The 2,808-nt window shown below is 32.2% G+C and overlaps 1 protein-coding gene across 1 annotated transcript; it reads right to left on the reverse strand.

Annotated features, from left to right (window-relative positions):
* Nucleotides 1–993: 993 nt before the first annotated feature.
* On the reverse strand, nt 994–1,966 carry LOC142556421 (putative glutathione S-transferase). The gene is made up of 2 exons (XM_075667882.1): nt 1,624–1,966; nt 994–1,510 (listed from the first exon to the last, which is right to left on the reverse strand). The coding sequence occupies exons 1-2, from the start codon at nt 1,933–1,935 to the stop codon at nt 1,166–1,168; spliced, it is 657 nt and encodes a 218-aa protein (XP_075523997.1). The 5' UTR covers nt 1,936–1,966; the 3' UTR covers nt 994–1,165.
* Nucleotides 1,967–2,808: the final 842 nt, after the last annotated feature.

Here is a 2,808-nt window from a genome sequence, read left to right on the forward strand (position 1 = left end):
TACTCTGACTATTACGAGATTTCTTCACGTTGTTTGATCAAGTATTTTTAGCAAACTTTATTTGTGATCTTTTTATTGCAAATATTTTGGATGAACAGTTTATTTTAATTGAAATTTGAAAATTTATTTCATATCCAAGAAAATTTTTATTTTTCGGCAAATTTTAAAGTATTATAAAAGTACAGTACATTACATATCGTACATAGTTTCTTCAATGCAATTTATCTATTTAACATGTGTTGGGACTATATTTTAACTAGGTCCAAAGTTGGATAGACTCAAAACTTAATCAAGTCGAGAAGGATGAATAGAAAAATAGATCATATAAGAGAGCCCATTAATTCAAATTTATTTTGAATATATTAAATAACGTGCAGATAAGAAGAGATCATGAGAAAAAAACATGGATAGATCGTGAGTCATATAGATAATGGAAAAAACTGCACAATACAGATAAGAAAAAGAAGGTATCAACAGGAAAAAAAAAACACACAATCTCTCACACAAATTATTTGCAGAATTCTCATAGCTTTAGTCAATGGTTTTCATAGTTTTTATTTTAGATTTCAGTATTTCAATTCATATTCTTTCATATTTCAGAAATATTGATTTAGTAAGTATTAATATTTTATAAGTTCATACATTTTATTGAAATCATAGATCATGTTAAGAATTTATCTCTCAATTTCAATAGTTTTTCTTTAGTCTTTTTTGTTTATATCTCTCAATTTCAGTAGTTTTTCTTTAGTTTTTTTGTTTATAGCATCATATTTGTATAGGAGATCATAACGAACGTTCAAATTTAGTATCTACAATTGTCGCGTTTCTAGAAATTAGATTTTTATCAGTTTTTACAAAAATTAGTGCATCTTTGCACATGACACCTCCGCTACTCAAAATATTCTACAAAAAATATGGTTTGCAGGCTATTAAGTTAACTCGAAAATTTACTCAGTGCGTAAAAAAAAGCAACGGCAGTATATTCTTATCCACAAAATTAAAATACATATCTAAATATCAATAAATTATGTAAAACCATTTATTATTAAAGTTTGGAAAAAGTACCGAATACAAACACACGATAACCTCAAGGCTCAAATCCCACAACAAATCTTGCTTTGCTAATTCATTGCACTCCATAGCAAATACAGCAAACACATGTCTCTCACTTGGTCTTTTGAAACCGAGCCCGTAAACTATCGGCCAATTTCTCCCGATCAGGCAGATGTTCCTTAACAAAGCTCGAGTTGACGTACTCGTCAATCCATGCACACAAATTCGGAAACTTCTCTTTGGTTATTAATTCGATTCCCACCAATTCCTGAATAATCACATACCAATAGGCGATGACATTGCCAACAATATCGACAAATCCAATGCCATCTCCCCCGAAGAATTTCTTGCCTTTTAGTTCATTGTCAAGAACTTTAAGCGATTCCTCTGCTTCTTCCTTGGCTTTCACTTGCTCCTCCCCTGAAACCAAACAAGCCGTGCTAAATGCTGGCAAGCACTGGGAAAAGAAAAAGAAATTAAACAGTCATGATGAATCCTTAGAAACTTTGAATAAATGATCAGAACTAATGAAAACTCTGCTTCACGAAACTTGTAGAAGAAAATCAGTACCTTCTCATCCAAGAATCTAGCCCAGAAACGCGCCACGGCTCTGTCATAAGGACTTTTCGGCAAGATGGGCGGGCCATTTTCCCAAGTTTCATCGATGTATTCAATGATCACCAATGACTCGGCGATTGGCTTGCCATTATGTAGCAGAACAGGAATCTTTTTGTGGACTGGATTGGATTGAAGAAGTAGAGGGGACTTGTTGGTTAGATCTTCTTCTATGAATTCATATTCTACTCCTTTCAGTTTCAGCGCCCATTCCACTCTCCTGCTATATCGGCTGCGCCAAGAACCAAGGAGCTTCACTTCTGCCATCAAGAATATCACAGATGTGTACTACTTTGCTCTGGTTGGGTGCCCATTCTTATAGGGAAATTTGACTTGTCAAGTCAAATAAAAAAAGGAGATTTTCAACATGCATATGTATAATGAAAGTTACCGGTCAGAAAATATATTTAAAATGATTTTTATAACTCTAATGGAAATTATTCTTAAACTCTCGAACAAATAATAACAAAAACGCCATTATTTTCAAAATCCAAAATTTTAAAATAATAATATATTTTTAACTTTTATAGATTAAAAAATAGCTGTTTTTTTAGACTTTAATTTGGAGCTTAAAAGTAGAGAATTACTTCTCGGGGCAATAGTTTGAATTAAATGATTTGAGACATCCATGGTGGCTGACCGATGACCTATGCCATGACCTCAGCTCCTCAGTTTGGAATCCTGTCACACGATTAATGACCGATCATAATTGATCCTAATATTTGTAGCTAGAGTTATCGAAACGACTCTATGGAATTAGTCCTTCAAAATCCACTATGTGTAATGATGAGATGGTCGATCTATCAATTTTTAGTTATATTTGATAAAATAGTTTGAAATTTGTCACAATCTATCATTTGACGGGACATGACGTGTTAATTCGAAAAACCAACCTATTTTGACAACTCAAATTTGAGGTTAATAGCTTGAACTCAACACAATTTCTTTTCCAAGTTATATTTTGTCGCACGCCTTTAATGAAGTTGAAGGGGACATTAATCTCACACAAAGGAAATAAAATTATATAATTTTTTTGTTTAGTAACCAAAATTGCAAAACTAAGAATATGTTGAGCAAAAACACATTTTTTTGTGTAGGATATTCGACTTATTAAATTTATTTGAAATAGCTTATAAGTCC

The sequence above is a fragment of the Primulina tabacum genome, chromosome 9 (assembly GCF_025594145.1).
Source record: "Primulina tabacum isolate GXHZ01 chromosome 9, ASM2559414v2, whole genome shotgun sequence".
Classification (NCBI taxonomy): domain Eukaryota; kingdom Viridiplantae; phylum Streptophyta; class Magnoliopsida; order Lamiales; family Gesneriaceae; genus Primulina; species Primulina tabacum.

Bases quoted from the DNA above. Each gene is read 5' to 3' on its own strand.
- LOC142556421 (XM_075667882.1), bottom strand. From the start codon at position 1,935: ATGGCAGAAGTGAAGCTCCTTGGTTCTTGGCGCAGCCGATATAGCAGG. The intron at 1,511-1,623 runs GTACTGATTTTC...TTCTTTTCCCAG, and splicing joins CTAGATTCTTGGATGAGAAG to TGCTTGCCAGCATTTAGCAC.